At 36.6% G+C, this 22,496-nt stretch overlaps 1 protein-coding gene across 10 annotated transcripts in view; it reads right to left on the minus strand.

Annotated features, from left to right (window-relative positions):
* Positions 1-22,496, minus strand: part of enc (R3H domain containing protein encore) — a 702,629-nt gene that overhangs the window by 105,817 nt on the left and 574,316 nt on the right. For all 10 annotated transcript variants that reach the window (XM_090373011.1, XM_090373031.1, XM_090373022.1 and 7 more), the window contains one exon: positions 10,308-10,684. In XM_090373011.1, the coding sequence (XP_090229137.1) occupies positions 10,308-10,684 (377 nt within the window). The remainder of the gene's footprint in view (positions 1-10,307; positions 10,685-22,496) is intronic.

Here is a 22,496-nt window from a genome sequence, read left to right on the forward strand (position 1 = left end):
TATAGGGATTCCTCCAATTGATGTTACTCGGAGTAGATGTTCAGACTGCCTGTCATTTTTTGTTTCAATCAAGAGGTCCCCAGGACGGAGCCTCTTAACTGACTTGGGTGAACCTGCTAACCCATCCAACCCTTTTTGGATAAAAAAGGGTGACATTTTTCCAATCGGTTTTTCATTCGTGGAGTGCATAATTAAGAACCTTGGGACTGGCCCTGATGGTAGTTCGGTTCGCTGCCTCTTATTAGCAATAATGCTATCTGCTTCTTTTTCAATTGTTTCAGATAGGGACCGGGTTGGGGCCCCTGAAGAAGTTAGTTTATCAGGATTCATGGAGTTTATTAAATTGTTCAGTGCCCGGGCTCCCCACCCACCACGGAGCCCAAAGGGACGCCCACTACCCGGCATGCAATAAACGCGCTCGGGAGTGGAACGGCAGGGCTACCCAGACACTATACCCGCACCGCCGCCAGCCTGAAACCTGTCCCTCGGACCATGAGGGTAGGGGCGTGGCATTGACACGGTTGACCCTCGCAGGCGAGCCTACTAGCCGATTGATCCTAGCCGGGCCTTCCAGGACCACCCGTCTTGTCGAAGCAGGGACCAAAGTGGTGTATTGAAGCTAGGCCCCTCAACCACCAGGATCCCCCTTTCCGAATTTCCACGTGTCGCAGCGCACGGCAAAGACGCCGGATTCCATTGATGTAAGCCTGGAACCTGGGCTGTGGGCGTTGGATCCCAGTGATGCTAGTCTGGAAGTCCAGCAGCGTCACTGGGAGGTCCCCTCACCACGTACAGGTGCCCACGTCGAGGGGTAGAAAAGAGTAAGAGAAAGAAGAAAATCACAGTGTATACATTTATATACAGGGTGTCTCAAAAATATTGGTACAAAAGTTTAGGGGAGGTAGGTAACATCTAAAGGAATGTGAATCGCATAGAAACCCATAACCGGAAACGTCACAGGAAAGTAGTAGCAGAGGCACAAGAAGCAGAAATGACACAAGACAGTAATTAGTGGCAAACATTTATTTGACATAATATTAACAATGGAGTACGAGATGGATGCATTTCTTGATGTTACAATAGATGCTCGAAGGTTCCACCATGAGATGTGATGCATGCGTGACACCGCCAATCCATGCTGCACCGGTGTCACGCATGTGATGCATGCGTGACACCGGCGCAGCATGGATTGGCAGACATGGTCGAACACACCTGGAGTTTCTTTGACAGTAGCAGCAGCGCAGACAAGTCTCACTGCGAGATTCATTTCCATCTCCTCAGACGATTCATACATGATAGATTTGAGGGCCCCCCGCAGAAAGAAATCAAGGCTCGATAAATCAGGTGATTGTGGGGGCCAGGCAACGGGTCCACCCCGGCCAATCCATCGACACCCAAAACACCTGTTCGAATGGTCACGAACACACCTTCCATAATGGGCAGGCGCCCCGTCATGTTGAAACCAAATGTTGCGTCTCACATTTGCTGGAACATCGTCAAGTAACCCTGGTAGAACTTGTTTAAGAAAGATCCAATATTTAGCGGAGTTCATGCGGAATGGTAACAGGTATGGGCCGACTAAGCAGTCATCGCCCATACCTGCCTAAACATTTATTGCAAAGCGATGTTGTGGCGCATGGGACCTCACACCGTGTGGGCCCTCTGCTAATCCATACACCAAGTGCATGTCTGCCAGCACACAGTTCATATATCGATGCAAGCTCTTCGTGCGGCGACTACTGCTTGAATGAGTAAACCAGAAATTTTCCCTCTCGCAAACTGATGAACAGCACCGTGTACTGACTTACGGTGACGTTTCCAGTTATGGGTTCCTATGCGATTCACATTCCTTTAGATGTTACCTACCTCCCCTAAATGTTTGTACCAATATTTTTGAGACACCCTGTACAGTAATACCCCGACTTATGGGAACTGGGAGTTACATGCTTCTTGATTTTTTCGTTTGGCAACACTGCCGCCCATTATGTTCAAGGTCGTTTTTCATATGCTATCGATATACAGTGCTATGGCGGAGAGTGAGAGAAAAAGATGAACAAAATTCAACTTTGCTGCCGCATGAGCTGCACACATATACAAGAATTTGCATTCCAACTGTCATATTTATGTGCGTGTTCGCATTCGTGTTCAACTTTTGTCAGAAATGACATCGTTTTCACGAATAAAAAAACTTTCCAGGCTTTAAGGTTTCCAAAGACCGATTGACAATGATGGTCGGCGGAAATGCCGCTGGTGACTGCAAGTTAAAACCTCTCTTAATTTATCGCTCCGAAAACCCAAGAGTTTTAAAAATTATATCTAAAATTAGCTTACCAGTGATTTGGAAGTCAAATCATAAAGCTTGGGTGATTTTTTTTTTTTTTTTAGGAGCATTAGCAACTAAGGCCATATTGTTGCGGTGCGGTGGTCATTCCCTGACCTTTCCGCATGCTCCGTATTTGGTGGTGACGGGAAGCTTGGGTGACAGCTTCCGTTTTTGAGGACTGGTTTGGTCACCACTTCATACCCGAAGTCGAACGTTACTGCGAGTCTAATCAGATTCCATTTAAATTGATCCTTATTAACAATGCATCGAGTCACCCTCTTGCCACCCTAATTAATTTCGAGCGACGTATGAAAGTTGTGTTTTTGCCTCCAAACACAACCAGCTTGCTTCAACCGATGGACCAGGGAGTCATCAAAACATTTAAGGCCTACTACACGAGGCGTTCGTTTGCACGTCTGAATGAAGCTATGAGACAAAATAGTGAGATATCTGTTAAAGACTTTTGGAAACAATTCAATGTTTTAGATGCCGTAAGAATCATTGAAGAATCTTGGGATGAAATTCACAAAAAAACATTGACTGGTGTCTGGAAGAAACTTTGTCCATTTTTTTTCAAAAATGAGACGAAAACAACGCCAGAAACTGATCAGGTCGCTCATGTGATAGAAGTTGTTAATCTTGCCAGGCAATTAGATCTGGAAGTCAATGGTGATGGTGTCAACGAGCTGTTGGATTCACATAGTGAGGAGCTGACAATGAATGAGCTCATAGAGATGCGTGAGCAAAACGTCACTGAATTATCCGATACTACAGACCCAGTTCCATCAGAAAAGCACATGACAATTGCAAGCTTGACAGAAGATCTCAGCTCAATTGAAAAGGGCTTAAAAATTTTAAAAAACAGACTCCAACGAAGAACGCGTTATAGCTACAAAGCAAGGAATAAAAAATTATTATTAGCTTGCTACGAAGAAATTCTGTGTGAAAAAAAGAAGGCGGTGTCGTCAGACGAATTTGTTAGATTTTATGAAGCCATCGACATCGAAATAACTTTTTTATGTAACTCATTTATTTTTTTAATACATAATTTTTATTAATATGTAAAAGTAACTGCAATTTTATTAAATATTTTTCTTTTAAACTAGTGTTTTTGTTAGTTCTTGGTCCCAATTAAACAAAATTTATAGGTATTTATATGCAAAGTTGTACCCCGACCTACGCGAATTCGACTTAAGCGATTTTTGTCGGACCCACCTATCGCGTAACTTCGGGGTATTACTGTATGTGTATGTATATATATATATATAAAATAAAAAATTTACATATAATATATACAGTATATATTAGGTAAGGATATTGTCATAACACACAACCCTGGTGTCATTATCAAGAATCAACTCAAAATTGCACGAAAAGACAACAATATAAAGTGTTTTTGATGCAGAGAAAATAACACATGATAATGTGGTAGGTAATAGCACAAGATTCACTTCCTTTCCTGTTTTGGGCTGCATTTATCACGAATTTAACTACACACTTTTTTTTTTTCTCCCCTTAAGGTGTCTATGGTTTTTGTCTTTTAGACTCTAGATATTTGTGTTGTATTATCGTTTGTTTTGGTTGTAGTCAGTTGTGGTGAGTTCTTTTGTTACTTTCTGTTACTCTTTTGAGTCAGCTGAAATTCAAATGCCTACTGTTTGTATCCCCCCCCCATCATAAATTCACTCTAAATTTCTTAATTTCTTAATCTTTTGCTTTATCATAAACAGACTTTACACTGTCATATTTTTTGCAATTTTGGTGGTTGATTCTTGATAGCAACACCAAGTGTTTTACATGACAATATCCTTATCTAATTTTATTTGTATATTTTTATACGTATCTTTTATATGTAATTTTTTTAATACCTACTGTGATTTCTTTTTTTCTTTCTTTCCTTTACTCTTTGCTAAATATTTTGTTACTCTTTTCCTATATCTCTTACTTATACCTCTTAACTTATTTTTTTTATGTAAACCCCAAACACGAGAGGTATTAGAACCTATAGTACTTAGTACTGTGCTTGAGTTAAGGAGAAGTATGGGGGGGATGTCGGAAACTTTGCTCTAGAGACTAAAGATGGGTTCCACCACTTCAAGCCTCCAATAAGCAAAGTGGTGGTATTTCACCGGTTGATGAAAGTCATCTACCACCTATATATATAGGAACTCCCCGACTTATGTAATACTCGACTCACCAAATTCGACTTTACGTAAATTTTTGCTGGCTGGTGCAAACTGGGAAAAAAAAAAAAAAAAAAAAATGGAAACTTATTTTGCATCTGTAGGGATAAATGGTGGTATTGTGAAAATATTGTAAGGTGAACCCAATAACATATTGTTGTTGGTTTCTTTCTTCTTTTTTTTTTTTTTTTTTGGTAATTCGTTCCAAGTCCTTGGAAGTTGAAAATCTTGCTATATTACTAAGCTATTTATCTCTTTAAAAGGTCATATTTATAATGGAAATTGCACAATACTTTCATTGTTATCATACGTTCCATTATAAGAATCAATTTTGAATGCCTTTGTGATACTTTTCTAAAGCATGTTTCTGGAGGTCATGAGCAAAAAACAAAAACAATTTTCACTTTCCAGTTCATCGAGCTTTTCTGTTAGTGCAATTTATTATAAATGGGTAGTAAACTCAATCTTATTGCATTTGCAATAATCCCGATAGCTGGAATTCTGTGGGTTTTTACCTTACAGTATTATGGTGAAATGTGTTCCCCTTCACTGAAATCTTCAATCATATAAAAAACAAATTTTCAGAAACTTCTCTTCATTCCTATTTACGTATTACAATGATGAAGGGAAAGGGACCAACAGAAAGTGCAAGTGCTGGCAGCGCCAGGAAACAAAGCAAAATCGATTTTGAAATGAAGATGAAAATGATTAAGTACGAAGCAGGACAAAGTTTGTCATCTATTGCACGGGATTTAGGTCTCGCTGCTTCAACAGTGAATACTATTTCAATGGACAGTGCGCATATAAAACAACATGTCAAAGGATCAACAATGATCACAAAACAGCATTCAAGTGCGATATCAAAGATGGAAAAGCTATTAATAATATGGATGGAAAATCAGATTCAGAAGCGAGTGCCCTAAGTCCAATGGCCATTCAAGAAAAAGCAAGAAGTATTTATGAAGATATAAAGGATAAGTATGGCAAACCCCAACCCAAGTTCGTGGCAAGCAATGGGTGGTTTAATAGGTTCAAACATCGCGCTGGTTTCCACAACATTAAAGTACATGGTCAAGTTGCCAGTGCCGATTTTGCAGCTGCAGAGAAATTTTGTGATGTATTAGAAAAAATTATTGATGATTCAATGCAGCAAATTTTTAATGTTGACAAGACTGCTCTGTATTGGACAATTTTTATGAATGGAAACTATCCCCTTAGCTGGATCAGTGGAAGAACAAGCAAGGCAACATGTCTTCATCACCATCACAGACTGCCACAACACCATTTCCAGTATGTTTTATCTTAATTCCACATATAGCCTGGCTGTTATAACTGTGCTTGTCTAGGAATTCCCATTCTCATAATTCCACAGTCATCCAATTAATTGTGAATATTTTTCTTTCAAACGAAAACTGATGAGCTGTAAGTAATGAAAATCAGTTACTTTTAACAGAACAGTAAAGTGAATTGCTACAAACTGTGATTTCTTAAACGTGAGATCAATGCATTTTCCCATACTGTTAAATGATCATTATGTTGTTAAATAAGACACACATTTGCCTTTTTTGTAATGTCTGTGTCTGCATGTTGTGGTGATTTTTTCCCCTCGTGTGTATGCTTATGTATATCAATGTTTTCTTTCAGAATATAACTTACTAATTTCTCTTTCAAACTCAGTCAATTGTCATTACTGCTGCAAGGATGACTGATTTCTCTCTAATAGGAAATAGAAAGTATATTCTGCAGAAAACACAGTTCTTTAATAAAAAATTTAAGACAATAAAAAAATAAGGAAACAAACCGCAAGACACACTTGATATAAAGAAATTTTTAATATGTGACCTTTTTGATTATTGCATTCAAGGAATGCTAAGCCATTAAGATTAGAAGATCCGCGTAGAAGTGACCTTGCCCAAAATCTGCATGTTGCGGTGATTTTTTTTTGCTTGTGTGTATGCTTATGTACATCAATGTTTTCTTTCAGAATATAACTTACTAATTTCTCTTTCAAACGTGTTTTTGTTATTTAATCATGTCTCACTTATTACAATATAGCAGTTAACAGTTTAGAGATGAAAGGTCCCTGGGACCTGCGTGTAGATAGGGAAACCCGATAGCAAATTATTATCATTAGCCATATGGTGCAAGGATGCCTGAGACTTTTTGCAGCACTAGCAGGAAAAAAAAAAAAAAAAAAAAAATTCTGAGTTACCGAGAGAGAGAGAGAGAGAGAGAGAGAGAGAGAGAGAGAGAGAGAGAGAGAGAGAGAGAGAGAGAGAGAGAGAGAGAGAGAGAGAGAGAGACCATCAGAAGAAAAAAACCAAAAAAAGAGAATGATGATATCCATCTCAGGACCCTGCGTGTGCCAAGCCTATACTCCCCAGATGTGAGCCCTGGGCTGGAATTCAGGTAGTGATTTCTATTTTGGTGTTTAGGTTTAGAAATACTCTCTTCTGAGTAGTACAAAGGGGAGGAGGGCAGTATAAGGAACCTGTGTTTTATTAATATTTATAGAAATCCCAAAAAAAAAACTAAGTATGCTATCAAAAGCTGTCTTTTTTTTATTTATTTTTTGTTGTTTATTTGTTTGTTTTCTAATGTCAAGCAATTTTTTTGTCTATCATATGTAATGACAACACAGAGTTTTGATATCTTACTTATTTTTTGTTTCTAGAGTATAACAGAATTATAAACAGTAATTAATCTGTTTAAAAATAGAGAATATGTCATCGTAGTAACACTAGTTTATAAATTGGAGTCATTATTTAAATTTCAATCCTTCCATTGAATTGGAGGTTAATAGCAGTGACCTAACTTAGTTTATAGTATTTACTATAAACTTTGGTTCTTACTATTAAGGCCCTGCAAGTGGCATGCTGGAACAAAGACTAAAATATCATTTAAATCCTATTAGTTCAAAACACCAGGACTGACAGACCTGGCCCATCCTGCACTTACATTAAATCACAAATATCAATTTTCAGATACTTGCATAATGGATGTCCAATGAAATTTTGCAAAATTATTAATGCTAAAAATATTACAGATGCATTTACACAAAGGCTATTAACATTAGATGTCCTTTATGGATTTCTGATTATTGGGGTTTTGAGACACAAAAAGTCCATCCCCCCCCCCACTACATGAACAGCCTAGTGCCTTCAAATGTCACGTATCTTGTGAGTCAGATGGCAATTCCTCAACAATGATGTTTTCTGCAATGTGTACATGTAACCTAAGGCTTGTCTACGAGTTTTTAAATTTTGAATTGTCTTTTGAAGATCAAGAAAACAGTAGGCAAAGCCAGAACAAATAATTTTCTTTAGTTTCAAAACATACAAGTTCCTATTCATCTTGTAGTTTTGTCTGAGAATGCTAGAAAATAAGCTTAATGAATGTGTTAATTTTCTTAATGTACGTATATTTAATTTGTAATTCTTAATTAAAATGTCTTAATAAAGCAGCTCCTTGATAAACCAAAGAAAGGTGAGCTTCCTAAATATTTACAAATGTATATAAAAATCAAAGTATTTTGTACTGCACAAGCAGTTCTACAATTAATAATGAATATTTCAATGTGATGCCAAAATAAAAGTAAACATATCTGTAGGACCTCAGATAAGAAAGCTCATGAATGATATTCAGTTTTAAATGTAATGAAAAAGCTGCATGGGATACTTCTAAAGGCATTGAGCACAATTTTCTTAGAAATAACAGTGCACATAACTATGAAGTGGTGAACATACTGCAGTTCAGATCGTAACATACTTTACAATTCAGTTTTTTGCTTCTAACATTCTGTTCATCCTTGGATTTGTATTTGAATTTCTTCTCTGAAAACTTGGGAGCTATATCAGATGACCAACAGGGAATGTTTTCACTAGGTCATTTCAGCTATAGCAAAAGGTATCAGTGTAATGGACAGCTGTGATGCTCACAGATTACTGACAGACTTTGTAATTAAATGAAACATTATTGCCATTTCATATAAGAGAAAATCCACAACACAATCATTTTGTTCTCAACACTGACATTGAACTTTCATAGGTATATACAGTTCTGCATGGTACATTTACAGTTATCTTGGTGACTGCTATTCCTGAGGTTAACAGCAACTTATTATTTTTATTTTTAACACTTTTTTGTAATATTACTTAATTGAAACATGAATAGTTCAATTCTGCAGTTTAAAATCAGTTAAAACTGTCACTTTTACTCAGAAGCTTACATGACAGATCAAGACAGATCTTTTTTCTGGAACACAATACAATGGTTTTCTGAAATATTTTTCTAAAATTAATAAAATTAATTTGAAATAATGGAAAAACTATATATCTTTATGAAATGAAATAAACAGCATTTTAAATTTATGCTTCCTAAAAGTACTTTAATCCTACTCTCAGTGGCTTCTGGAGCCCTCTCCCTCCTTTCATTAGAAAAAAAAAAAAAAAAAAAAAAAAATGTTGATGGAATTACACATCTGAAAAAGGCCAAAATGATTTAATACTACTTAAAAAAACCAACACATTGAAATCTAGTTATTAAAATATAAATTTTTATTAAGAGCTACCAGTATATACATCCCAAATATGCTTTACAACACTCTTGTTAATGCCTGTTGCTTTAGACACCTGGCATTATTGTTCATATTTGAAATAAAATGCAACTAATCACACTATAAGCTGACCGGGCTAGCCAGGTGGGTAAAGTGCCTGCTTGGCAACCTAAAGGTCGTGGGTTCAAATCCCACCTTGGACTTGGATCACAGTAAAATGCAAAAACTTTGGGAGGTGCATTATGGCCACAGAAGCTGATGCGCCAACAATTAACAAAAAAAAAAAAAAAAAAAAAAACACCCAAATACACACTTTTTTTCACTCACATACCTAGTGGAACTATTTATAGTATTTGCAAAGCATGAAAGCAAACCAAAACCAAATAGATGGGAACTACATAAGCCATGCAAGTTTTATTTTCAGTTTGCTTCAAACAGAAATTTGTGGCTATAAAAAAGTTTTATTCAGTTTTCATACATTCTCAGTTACTATTTTTATGACATATTAAGGTAATAAATATATATAGCTATCAAATGGATTTATATATTTTACTGTACTATCTATAAACCTAAGCATACTGATTATTACTTTGGTATTCTGTACTCTGCATTTGGAGTACAACAGAAACGTACAGGATAAACACAGCAACACATACTTGACTAAAATTCATAAAAAAAAAAGAAAAAAAAAAAAAAGTGTCAAGTAAAACTGAAAAAGACAAGTGTTTCACATTAGGTTTATGAAAAATTCATGAAATTGAGAGGTATGACTCAAATCATGGGTGACTATTTTCAATAGTTCATTCTTAATTTTAAATGCACAAGTGCACAAGTTTTGTGTATATAGTCATGACAATCAGTTTTACAGTCCTAAAAAAGATAATTATTATTATCATTAGCCATATGGTACAAGGAAGCCTGAGGCTTATGCTGCACCAACAGAAAAAAAAAAAAATCTGAATTACCCTGAGAGAGAGAGAGAACAAGAGTCAGAAGAAGGGAATCACCAAGAAAGAGAAGAATGATGATATCCAGCTCAGGACCCTGGGTGTGCCAAGCCCATACTCACCAGACATGAGCCCCTGGGGTTAATGTTGCAGATAATTCTATACTTACTAGTATATTTTATCACTATCTTATTTTAATATATCACTATATTGAGAACTGTGCAGTGATAAACAAAATAACTTTTGGTATGATCCATTAATTATAATAAATGTAGTAATCTCAAAAATAAATCACCTACATTCTGAAATGGCCTAGATTCTGGTGCCTGATGTTGGTAGTGAGATCCCTGAACCTGTGTCAAAGCACTATGTATTTGTGATGGAACATAAGGAATATACACAACTGTATGTGCTCCTTGAAAAACATGCTGTGGCGGTGGTGGCTGCTGTTGCTGTTGTTGTTGCTGCTGCTGCTGCTGTTGCTGTTGTTGAGGTTGAGAAGACAACTGTTGATGTTGAGAGGGAAGTGATGCAGAACTTTGAGTTAAATGATTAGCTAATGGAAGTTGAGCTGCTGCTGTAGGAGTTGGTAGAGTTTGAAAAGGTGCAACCATAACTGTTTGATTTGGTAATGATTTCTGTCGGAACAATGTTCCATCAGTCACATATGGATTTCCTATATTGAAAACAACTATATTAAATACAATGAATAATTAAGAATTATTAAGAATAAATCACAAAAATTAAACAATTTCAATTTTTTTTTTTATATATAAAAAAGGAATAATAAAATCAGAAGGAACCCCTTACAATATTATCATAAAAGGTACCATCTTTATGATTTCAAAAGCAGGATATAAGACAAATAAAACTGAAAACTAGAATATATTTCTTTAATTTTAACAAAGCAAAGATGCAGAAAGACAGTCATAAAAATCAGCGCAGATATAATAAAAAAAAAAAAAAAAAAAAAAAAACTGTGGTTACCCATGGAATCTAGATTTCTATAATGACCACTAGTACCAAGTGAATATTAAGATACAGTTGACTCTTGGAAGTTCCGATAACTCTTCTTAACTTTTCCGAACAAATTTTCAAAATTACATTTGTGTACAAATTGTCACGTAGCCTTTAAACTAATTTCTCCCCTTTGTATGTCTTCAGGGTTCTCTTTCCATTGGGAAAGGATTAACTGGAACTGTTAATCCTTTCACAATGGAAAGAATGCATACTCGACCAAGAGAGCGATAGTCACGTGGTTAGTGACGGACATGGGGGGGGAGGGAACAGCGACTAATCTTATAGGAGTCTTTTCAGTAACAAGTGAATCTTGTTCTGATTTGTCTAAATTCAAACAATAAAAGTTCCTGCATCTGGCTCTCCTCACATTTCCTAGCGCAGTGGACAGCACACGCGGTTGCTGTTTTCGCCGCCTCATTATTGGCAGTGCATCGTGTGAACAAGTTTTTGAAGATACACATATTGGAAGAAGACAGTGGAGAAGCCGGCAATTATCCATTTTTGCCATCGAATTGTGGAATGTTTACACACGAACACTGAATGATCAGCAACAAACCAGCAACAGCGTGGAGGGGCGTGGCACAGGGGATTTCAGGAAACTTGTGCTACTTTATTCCCAAATATTTACCGATTCATTGATTCTTTAAAGAAACAAGGGCTACACAATTTTGAAATTACACAGCTAATTGTCGGTGATTCAGGCAATCAAAGAAACAAGAAGTATGCTGCAATTTCTGCTAGAATCAAAAGAATAGTCCAAGATTTTCAAAATTGTAATGTGATTGATTACCTTAGAGGCATTGTATACAACTTCGAGTTTTAAACTATAATAATGTGCATTTATTCTATTAAAACAAAATAAATTAGAATTATTAAAAAATTAGGTGTATTATTTACATTTCTGTAGCCTACTCAATATCTACAGGGAGAAAAGTGTCAGGGGCGAAATGTGCTGGGGAAGAAATGTGGGAGGCGAAATGCGAGGGACCACTTTTCCAGATTCCCCTTTTCCCCAATAGAAAAATTCCTGTATTTAATTAACAACATCCCATGACCCGCTCTGGCAGCTTGTCTGCACTGCAGAGAAAACTTCATATCTCTCTGCACAATTACTCGCAGGTCTTTTTTATTTTCGACCACCCTAAGTGTAGTACCACACAGTTGGTACGTTTCTCTGGGGTTACTTCTACGCTTATGCAGTACTTTGCATTTGTCAATATTAAACTTCAGTTGCCACTTCTCAGCCCATCTACTGAACTTTTCTATATCCTGTTGCAGTAGCACACTGCCAATACTATCTCTAACAACCCTACCCACCTTAATACCATCTGCAAACTTGGATATCAAGCTTGATATACCTTCATCAATATCATTGATAAATATACAAAATAACAGTGGGCCCAACACCGAATCCTGGGGGACTCCACTAATAACATTAATCCATGAAGAGCAGCACCACCAATTGATTACCGCACTCTGTCGTCTCCAACTCAACCACTCTTTTATCAATTGAAGCAACTTACCCTTAATACCATATTGCTATAAATTGTACAGTAATCTTCCATGCACAACAGTATCAAAAGCTTTCCTGAAATCCAAGTATATGGTATCAAAATTATTTTTTGCATCCAATTCCTCTGAAACCACATCATAGAATCCAATCAAATTTGTCAGACAAGACTTTCCCTTAACAAACTCATGCTGTGTCTGAATTATTACTGCAGTCTTGTTTATATGATCATGCAATGCTTCCTAAACCATCAACTGCATTATTTCCCCCAGAACACATTTTAAACTAACAGGTCTGTAATTACAAGTGTCACCTTTCGATCCCCATTTGTGAATTGAGGACACATTTGCACATCTCCAGTCTGTGGGGACTTCCTGAGTCCAAGGATGCTCTCATAATTATGGCTAAGGGTTTGCTTACTTCCTTTGCTGTCTCCTTTAATATAACTGGATAGTTCCCATCCACCCCAGATGTTCTTTCTTATGTTTAACTTCAACAACTTCTCCACTTTGCTTCTCTCAGTTGTTACAGTCATTAAGCTCTCTGTTAGAGTTTAATAAGCTTCTGTCCTCCACTTCCCTATAGAATTCATCATGTGTGAATGTAGATGTAAAATACTCATTCAGTTTGTTAGCTATCTGAGCAGGATCATCAACAGTCAAACCACCAACATCAAGTGGACCAATCTTATTCACTGCCTTCCTTCTAGAGTTTATATAAGTAAAGTCCTTGCTGTTTTTCTTAGCATCCTTTGCCAAAGATTTCTCATAATCTGCCTTTGCTTGCATATCCTCCTCTATGACTTGATTACAGACTAGCATATATCTACAGTAGGCTTCTGTGTCGCCGGATAATTTATATGCATCCCATGCATTTCTCTTCTCTGCCAAAATCATCAGTTGGTCTCACCGTATAGAATTTAAAAACTGTCTGAGACCACTGTAGTCACCTTTACGAAAGCAAAAACCCTTCCCTTTACCCCCGATGGTAGTAATATCTTTAAGTAAATCATCCCACATCAGTACACTAAGATCGGTGCCACCCAGTGATTCCTTTATCTGCAAATTCTTAATGCATGAATAATCACTGCTGATAACCAGATCAAGAGTATTACTCTCTCTGGTTGCCTTTTGAAAATGCTGCTGCAGAAAACAATCATACAAAAAATCCACAAAAGTCTTGCTAGCATGCAAGTGCCCAACCCACAAGTTCCAGTCAATATCTGGAAATTTAAAATCCCCCATTACAAGAAAATCTGATTTACTGGCCTACTCTATTTCACTGAACAACTGTTCGTTGTACTCATTAGAGTCATTAGGCCTACAACACACTCCTACTCTCATTGTTGCTTTCCCAGTGATTATGTCACACCAAACTGACTCGACATTGCACTGTCCATTTATGTCAACTGGATGCACTTCCTTAGATTTTGTGTTTCTTAACTTACAGCATAATCCCTCCTCCCTTCCTGTCCAGCCTATCTTTTCTGTACCCATTGTACTCTCCAAATTCCAAGTCTGCACTGCTTATATATGTGACACCATATCTCTGATATCCCAACAATATCCACCTTTGATGTCTTGACCAGCACTTCAAATTCAAATTAATTTACTGTACTCCTAGCACTGGTGTACATGCACCTGTTCTTACTCTTAGTTACCCTAACACAGCCCATGTATTTATCTGTTCCGTGATGACTCGCGTCATAAAATACCCAGCACCCCACTCTCCAGGCCACTGCTCATTCTAATAGAATGAGTACAAGAATCACATTCACCTCTGCCTGCAGCTACTGTTAATCTTTTAGTTTGTGAATCCCCCAAGCCAGCAGTTTTCCAACCCACCTAACACTGCTTGATAGCATCAGTAAACACTCTTGCACCCCTTCCATTTAAGTGTGTATCCAATCCATGTAGCAGTAGGTTCTCCTATAAACACAATGCTGAGAAAAATTCCACTCCATGAGCCTTGCACAATCTTTCCAGGGCCGATTTCATTGACAAAGTTCTCATCATCATGTACTCACTCCTGTCATGTCTGGACAGGTTTGCAGACACTTTCAAATTTAACCCTAACTCTTTCTTGTATAGTATATTCCCCATCTCCCTGACAATAGAGTCATCAAATTCCTTTGGGACCAGCAGTTTCTGCTTTGGAGACTGCTGCTATGTTGTCTTATGCACCAATGAGTGAGCTCTGGCATTGAGTTGGGCAGCTGAGAGCTTGATGGGTCCCCCATTTTAATACCTTCAAAAGGCATCTACTTGACTCTTCAAACTCTCAGAGATGCCCTTCAGAATAGAGATGGTGTGTAATTTCTTGACTCTGCACCGTGTACACACACAAAGACATCCTCCTTGGCTAGATCATGTCCTGTTCCATAAAGTTCAACAAATATTTCACAAGTCACACATTTTGTTAGGCTGTGATGTGAACTAGACAAACTGTTAAAATGGAGGGATAAGGTTAATATGGACTTTTTTTTTTTTTATGGCTGCTGTTGTAAAAGCTTGCTTTCTTGCTTCATTTGCCGATAGTAATACTAATACACTATGCAGTTCAGCCACCAGTTTGTGTGAAATTTTTAAATGTTACCTATTCATGTCATGTTTACTGAATTTTTGCACCATTTCTGCATGCAGCATTCATGGAAATACATGCTACAATTCTGCTAGAATTAGCAAAATTAGAGATCAACACAAAGGATCCCCCCCCCCACACACACATTGACTGAAACACTTTTTGATTGCAGTTTTGCTTTTAGACATATGTTTTGCTATTTTATTCTTTATAACAGATGCTTAAAGAATGGTGGGTTATGATTCAGTGGATTATTTTGAAAATGAAAACAAAAATATACTGCACATTTCAAATACTAATAAGATAACATATTTAATAAGATATTAAATATTTGAATAATTTTTACACAAGTTTTAGAAATTTTTTCTTTGTTATTGACTTAATTGTCACATTAATTTATTTTCTAGAAGTAGCTTTGTCCTAGTCACACTTCTAAGATTATTTTGAATTTAGATAGAGATTTTGTATGTTACTACTTAGTACCTGTAGAATGCTGTACCATTCAAAATTTGTCGCCATCGTTGTAGCATATTATATCGATATGCAATATCGATCTAATATAGTATAAAGTATACCATAAACCTAGATAGCATAATACTTAGCACTATATCAGGAATCTGTTAGCTGAGTATAGTATTGTTAATTAATCAATTAAGTTTATCAATCTTCTAAAATTTAATTTCATTGTTAATTAAATTGTATTTAAACAGAAATTATGTCCAGACTAGAGCAGCAAAGCAATGAGGCACAAAGTAGCAGGTGTGCTGTGGCTCGGGGGAAAACTGAAGGGGGCAATTCAATGCAACACAGTCTAAAAAATTGTACAAAATGTGATATGTTTGTAGATCTTTCTGAAACAGGACATGATAGCCAAGGAAGATGTCGTGTGTGTACAGAGTGTCAAGGAGGATGTCTTTGTGTACAGTGTCAAGAAAGAAATTAAGTGCCATCTCAGCATTCTGATGGGTGTCTATGAGAGTTTAAGGTGTAGGATAGATGCCCTCAAAGGAATTAAAATGGGAGCCCATCAAGCTCTCGGCTGCCCTGCTCAATGCCAGAGCTCCCTCTTGTGCATCAGGCAACACAGAGGCAACCTTCAGGGCAGAATGCACTGGTCCCACAGGAGCTAGTTATTGCCTGTAACTCAATTGTCAGGGAAATGGGAAATATATTGTGCAAAAAGGATAGGTGGAATAAGACCTGGGTATATTTGCCAGGATCAAAAGTTTGCAACTTTGTAGAGCAGACAAGGGTGCAATAATGACATTAAGTGTAGATCTGTGGACTTAATTAATTAGTCAGGTTAATGTTGAAAAACGGTAGTGAGTGAGGGTCAAATTTGAAAGTGTCTGCAATTCAGACCAGACACAATAGGAGGTAGCATATGATGAGAGCCTTGTCAATCAATTTGGCCCTGGAGAGATTGTGCAAGGTTGATGGGGAAGAATTTTTCTCAGTGTAATTTTTTTTTTGTTTTTTTTTTGGTAGTTGTTGGCGCATCGGCTTCTGTGGCCATAATGCACCTCCCAAGGTTTTTGCAGTACTTTGATCCTAGCCCGAGGCGAGATTTCAACCCGCGACCTTTGGGTTGCCAGGCAGGCACTTTACCCACCCGGCTAGCTTGGTCGGCCCCTCAGCGTGGTGTGTGCTTGTAGAAGAGATTGCTTCTACAGGGATGGGATTCACTTAAATAGAAAGGGTGCAAGAATATTTGCTGGTGCTATCGAGGAAATGTTGGGTGGGTCAGAAAACCGCTAGCATGGTGGGATTAACAGACTAATCGATTAACGGCAGCTGCACACAGAGGTGGAAGTGAGTCTTGCAATTTCTACCATTATGAGCAGCAGCCTGGAAAGCAAGTTGCTAGAGATTTCAAGGACTGCTGGGAGTCATTAGGAAACAAATAAATACATGTGCTCTGTTAGGGTAACTAAGAGTAAGAACGGGTGCATGCATACTTGCATGTACACGAATGCTAGGAGTATAGTAAATAAATTTGATGAATTTGAAGTGTTGGTCAAGACATCAAAGGTGGATATTGCTGGGATATCAGAGACTTTTTGTCACACAGATACAAGCAGTGCAGAATTGGAATTTGGTGAGTGAAATGTGTACAGAAAGGCTAGGGTGGGAGGAGGAGTTATGCCATTAGTTAAGAAACAAAATCTAAGGAAGTGCATCCAGTTGACATAGATGGATAGTGCAATGTTGAGTCAGTTTGGTGTGACATAAGCACTGGGAAAGCAACAATGAGAGCACGAGTGTGTTATAAGCCTAATGACTCTAATGAGTACAATGAACACAATTGTACAGAGAAATAGATTGGGCCAGTAAATCAGAATGTCTAATAATGGGAAATTTTTACTTCCCAGATTGGAGTTGGGCAGTAAATGAATATTGAATGGTTATTAGTATAGATAATGGGGATTCTATCACACTTTTTCACTTAAACAAACCCCCCCCCATTTCCCTTAAAATCGTTCATTTTCCCAAAATAAAAGACAAAAATCAAAAAATTAAATTATTTACATTAGTAAGAGCACCCTTCTCTTTTCCATTGTGTGTGGAAAAGAGAAGGGTGTTCACTCACTCAATAAAGTAGACTTCTGTTATCAAAATATTGTTGATAATTGTATATTGTTGAAGAAATATTGTTCAAGGTTTAGGCCTAAATGGTTATAAAAATTAACTAATGAGACTCGTGACAGAGAAGAAAAATGCATGGGATGCATATAAATTATCAAGCGACTCAGAAGCCTATGGCAGATATAAGCTAGTCTGTAATCGGGTCACAAAGGAGGTTAGGCAGATTACGAGAAATCCTTGGCAAAAGATGCTAAGAAAAACAGCAAGGATTTCTTTACTTATATAAACTCTAAAAGGAAGGGGAAGAATCTGATTGGTCCACTTGACATCGATGGTTCGACTGTTGATGATCCTTCTCAGATAGCAAACAAACTGAATGAGTATTTTGCATCTACATTCACACGTGAGGAATTATTAAGGTTTGAAAATGGCAGAAGGTTATCAAATTGTAGCAGGATACTTAATGATTTTGTAATAACTCAGAGCAAAGTGGAGGAGAAATTGTTGAAGTTAAACATAAGAAAAGCACCTGGGGTGGATGGGATCTATCCAGTTATATTAAAGGAAGGCGCCTCCGTAGCCAGGTGGGAAGGAGCAGCAGTGCGTAGCACACGCTTCTTGATTAGACCGGGGTTCGAGCCCGTCACCACCAAATACGGAGGATGAGGAAAGGTCAGGGAATGACCACCGCATTTCCCGGAGCAATATGGCCTTAGTTGCTAATGCTCCTAAAAACCAAATAACAAACAAACAAACAAACAAACAATATTAAAGGAGGCGGCAAAGCAACTAAGCAAACCCTTAGCCATAATTATGAGAGCATCCTTGGACTCAGGGGAGGTTCCCACAGACTGGAGATGTCCAAATGTATCCCCAATTCACAAAGGGGGATCAAAGGGTGACACGAGTAATTACAGACCAGTTAGTTTAACTTCTGTTCCGGGTAAAATAATGGAGTCATTGGTTAAAGATGCATTGCAGGATCATCTAGACAAGACTGCAGCAATAATTCAGACACAGCATGGGTTTGTTAAGGGAAAGTCTTGTGTGACAAATTTGATTGGTTATTATGATGTGGTTACAAAGGAACTAGAGGCAAAAAATAATTTTGATATCATATATTTGGATTTCAGGAAAGTTTTTGACACTGTTGCGCATGGAAGACTATTGTACAAATTGGAGCAGAATGGTATTAAGGGTAAGTTGCTACAATGGATAAAAGGATGGTTAAGTGGGAGAAGACAGAGGGTGGTAATCAATTGGTGCTGCTCTTCATGGACTAATGTTATTAGTGGAGTCCCACAGAGTTCGGGTGTTGGGTCCACTGTTGTTTTGTATATTTATCAGTGATATTGATGAAGGTATATCAGGCTTAATGTCGAAGTTTGCAGATGATACAGAGGTTGGCAGGGTTGTTAATGACAGTAATGGCAGTGTACTACTGCAACAGGATCTAGATAATTTGGGCAGATGGGCTAAGAAGTGGCAACTGAAGTTTAACCTCATGAACTAATGTTATTAGTGGAGTCCCACAGAGTTCGGGTGTTGGGTCCACTGTTGTTTTGTATATTTATCAGTGATATTGATGAAGGTATATCAGGCTTAATGTCGAAGTTTGCAGATGATACAGAGGTTGGCAGGGTTGTTAATGACAGTAATGGCAGTGTACTACTGCAACAGGATCTAGATAATTTGGGCAGATGGGCTAAGAAGTGGCAACTGAAGTTTAACCTCATGGACTAATGTTATTAGTGGATCCCACAGGGTTCGGTGTTGGGTCCACTGTTGTTTTGTATATTTATCAATGATATTGATGAAGGTATTTCAGGCTTAATGTCGAAGTTTGCAGATGATACAGAGGTTGGCAGGGTTGTTAATGGCAGTAATGGCAGTGTACTACTGCAACAGGATCTAGATAATTTGGGCAGATGGGCTAAGAAGTGGCAACTGAAGTTTAACCTTGACAAATGCAAAGTATTGCATATGGGTAGAAGTAACCCCAGAGAAATGTACCAACTGTGTGGAACTACAGTTAAGGTGGTAGAAAATGAAAAAGACATGGGAGTAATTGCGCAGGCAGATATGAAGTTTTCTGAGCAATGCAGACAGGCTGCCAGGTCAGGTCATGGGGTTTTGTCAATGATATATAGGAATTTTGCTAGCAGGGAAAAGGAGGTGATTGTCCCTCTGTATAAGGCAACGGTCAGGCCATGCCTTGAGTACTGCGTACAGGTCTGGAGGCCTCATTTTAGGAAGGATGTAGATTTACTTGGGCGTGTACAGAGAAGGGCAACAAGATTGGTGAGGGGAATGAAGAGATCCTCTTACCAAAAGAGGCTTACGTTCTGCAAATTGCAGTGGCTGGAGACTAGGCACCTGTGCAGTGATCTGATCGAGGTGAAGGACTTGAAAGGGTTGAGCACGCTGAATTCTGATGGGATCCTTCCACTTATTCAGATTATGAACCTAGGGGGGCATAAATTCAAATTAAGAACAGACAGATGTAGAATAGATGTGGGGAAATTTGCCTTTAGCCAGCGGGTGGTTAATTGCTGGAACAAACTTCCATCTGTCATTGTGGATGTTGATAGGTTGAAAAAATTTAAGGAGGAACTGGACAGGCATTTGGAGAGAATGGTGTGATTTTTTTTTTTTTTTTTGGCTGAGGCTGCATAAGCTCATACACATGCTTTCTTGTATCACATGCCAATACTACTACTACAATGTATATTCTGTCACACGTAAATGTGAAAAAAATTAATCATGGGGGGAGAGAAAAAAAAAAAACATCTATTGTTGTAACTGCACACCTAGAAAGTTTTAACCTGTTGTAATGATTACACAATATGTAGAAATTTCTAATTATGTAAATGAATATAATAACATTTCATGTCTACGCAATATCAACTGATAAAAACAGCATAAAAAGGATTAGCTGAGTACATCTAGCATTCACACAGCCAGTGAAAACTCACAGCATAATGAGACCGCTTCTTATACTACTAGGTAAGTATATTTCATTAATATCATTGCGTAAATTAATGAACTTATTTAATTTTTTTTTAATATTAATATAATGCATGAAAAATTGTATTAAAAAGACTCTTTGCATTGTACTCATCTATAAGAATATTTATGTTTTACATTATTTTTCACTGATATTACCTTTTTAATATTTTATCATTTGCACTTCTAAATGCCTCAGAATGATAATCAAGGCTTTATTTTGTGAATTAATTTACAATTATTTCTGACTGCAAATATAATCTCCTCATCTATCCTAACTTTTACAAGATTTTACAAGTTATAAAATTCATTTAACAGGAAACTGCACTCCTTGAATGTAAAGCTGGTAGCTATGAGTATTAATTCTATGATTACAACTTTAACATATGCAAGCTAATGAGAGATAATTAATTAGAATCCTCATTCAACTTCAAACTATTATAACTGCTTAACTAATTATCTTATTTTAATGTGACTATCACAATACATAACATATCTTTTTTTTAAACTATTTTCTATAATCAAATCAAATACATGTTCATTGTTATTTTGTAACCCACGGTAAATTAATTTTAAATCATCTTTTAAATTAAAATTTTTAATATCGATATCAGATACGGTTCGACTACACTTTTCTGGCATATAAATTTGAAATAAATTTCTTTCCTCATCATAAATTTCTATGAGATGAATTCCAGTGTCAAAATAGTTTTGAATTAATTTACATTGTTCAGTCTATTCTTAAATCAGTTATTTTTTTAGTAGGAATGATCTGTAGCTTTGTATTAAGAATATCTGCAATTTAATTATCATAATTTTTTTCCAAGCTACTTTATTTCATGCATAATTTTGCTAGCATATATAAAACTAACCTTTATGATTTTCCTTTATGAATTTATTGCTTGATGAACGATTTAAAACATCACATCAACACCAGTTTATTCTCATTTTATGTGTATTAATAAAGTCCTCACTTAAAGATTGGTATTTAGCTAACTAATTTGTCTAATAGCTGCTCAGTGATGTCTTCTGATAACTGTTGATATTTAGTTATAATTTACATATCTAGTTCATCAGCAAATTCAAGAATAAAAATGTTTGAATTTGAACTTAAGTGTTTCAAATTGAGTTACTTTTTTCATGTTTAATTTTTTCTTGAATTCCAAAATAAATTCCTCAGATAATCTTTGAAAATCTGAAATAAATTCTTCAGAAATAGCTTGATGTTTAGATATTAGATTCCAATCAATCTTTTCATGAAATTCTTCCATAAAGCTTTCTGAGAGTTTTGTTCTTTAGAAATAATATTCCAATTGAGATAATTAAATTGTCTATCTAACTTTTTGGAGAGAGAAAGACCTCTAGGCACATTTTACAGTATTAGGTTTAAACAGATAGTCTTCAGGAATTTTCATTTAATTATAAACTATTTCATTTCAATTAAATAATGGCTGTCTTTTAATCCAATAATTGTAATTTTCCTTCCTTTTCAGATAAAATTAAACAGCATATTCGATAATTTTCATTGTTTTTTTTTTTTATTTTTTTTTATTTCCACCGAAACAAAACTTCTATAGATTTGATGCTGACATAATCAAAATGCTTGCTAACGTCAAAATGTATTAATGTATGTTTTTGAACTGACAATAATCAACAATTGCACCATCTAAACACATCTTTTATTCCTGCAGCTAAAAAATTTGTAGATAATCTTATATATTCATTTTCTTCATGATTTATTCTAAATTATTCATATAGATATCTTTTTACTGACACTTCAACATAA

Source organism: Mastigoproctus giganteus, chromosome 1 (assembly GCF_048544385.1).
Source record: "Mastigoproctus giganteus isolate SK-2022 chromosome 1, ASM4854438v1, whole genome shotgun sequence".
In the NCBI taxonomy this organism is placed as follows: Eukaryota; Metazoa; Arthropoda; class Arachnida; order Uropygi; family Thelyphonidae; genus Mastigoproctus; species Mastigoproctus giganteus.